The sequence below is a fragment of the Malus domestica genome, chromosome 05 (genome assembly GCF_042453785.1).
Source record: "Malus domestica chromosome 05, GDT2T_hap1".
NCBI lineage: Eukaryota > Viridiplantae > Streptophyta > Magnoliopsida > Rosales > Rosaceae > Malus > Malus domestica.
In genome coordinates, this window is record NC_091665.1 from 23,707,927 (window position 1) to 23,709,320 (window position 1,394).

General features: G+C 52.4%; 1 protein-coding gene across 1 annotated transcript; it reads right to left on the minus strand.

Annotated features, from left to right (window-relative positions):
* Positions 1-1,394, minus strand: LOC103436253 (glycine-rich protein 2-like). The gene has a single exon (XM_008374676.4). The coding sequence runs from the start codon at positions 955-957 to the stop codon at positions 331-333; it is 627 nt and encodes a 208-aa protein (XP_008372898.3). The 5' UTR covers positions 958-1,394; the 3' UTR covers positions 1-330.

Sequence of the window (1,394 nt, forward strand, 5' to 3'; positions counted from 1 at the left end):
TGTCATTAAGGAGGAGCAGAGTATATTAATGTGTATGAATCAACATCCAACCACTAACCACAGATCCACATTTTCTGCCAGATTAACACCAAATCCTCACTAAAAAAACCTTAACCAAAAAGAAAGAAAGAAAAATTACTACATCAAAAGGAATCATCGTTTACTTCATGTTTCCATAGATTGAAATCAAAAGAGATGATCCATAAAACCGCAAACCACGACTACTCGAAACGAGTTTTTGATTCATAGAAACCAAGACTTAATTAAGCAAAAACCAAACACACCAGCACCACCCACAGGCAGAGAGACGCTGAATTGGAAACGACTGCTTTAACCCCTGTTCGGGCACTCCCGAGCGAAATGGCCCGACTCACCGCACTGGTAGCACCCTCCAGAAGCACCTCCGCCTCCACCACCGCTACGGCCGCCTCCTCCATAGCCGCCTCCACCGCCTCCGTACCCTCCACCTCCCTGAGAGCAGTCCCTCGCCATGTGTCCAGACTCGCCACACTTGAAGCAAGCACCACCACCACCGCCTCCACCTCCGTATCCACCGCCTGAGCTGTAGCCACCACCACCCGAGCCGTAGCCTCCTCCGCCATACCCACCGCCTCCTCGGCCACCTCTACCGCCACCGCTACGTCCTCCAGAGCCACCGTTAAAACCGTAGCCTCCGCCGCCGCCGCCTCCACGGCCTCGTCCACCACCCCCGCCGCCTCGGCTGCCCTGAACGGGCCCCTCCTCTGGGCCAGTCACGTCAACAGCCTTGGTTCGGCCACCGGCATCCTCCTCGACGGTGTACTCGACCGTCTCGCCGTCTCCCAAAGTGCGGAAACCTTCGGATCGGATCGAGGACTGGTGAACGAACAGATCCTCGCCGCCGTCGTTGGGGGTTATGAAGCCGAACCCCTTCTGGTCATTGAACCACTTGACGGTGCCGCTCAGCCTCTCACTCATCTTTCTCGCAAATCTCAGAACCCTAACCCTAGAAATTCCCCTTTCTCTCTCTACCACTGTGGGTCTTTCGGCCTCAGGGTTTGACAGCTACTTATACATCCAACTCGAACGAAAAAGTCCGACTGCCACGTGGCACTCTAGAGAACTCAACCCACGGCTCCCTTTTGCCCATCATCCATCCGACGGCTGGGATATTTTTAATTTTCACGGATTTATATGGGCCGCTGGATTCGGCCTTGGGATGGCACGATGGAATTCGAATAGTCCGTTTCCAGTGTCCTTTTCGTCTTTTCATCCCCACCCAAAATATCTTACTCTTCTTTCCTCCATTTACTTCTTGTTATTTACCATTTAACCCAAGGTGGAGGGGCAGTTTCGGGAATGTGTAACATTGTGGTGCTTGGTTTCAATAAAAAATGTCTAATTAAGGTAAGAGT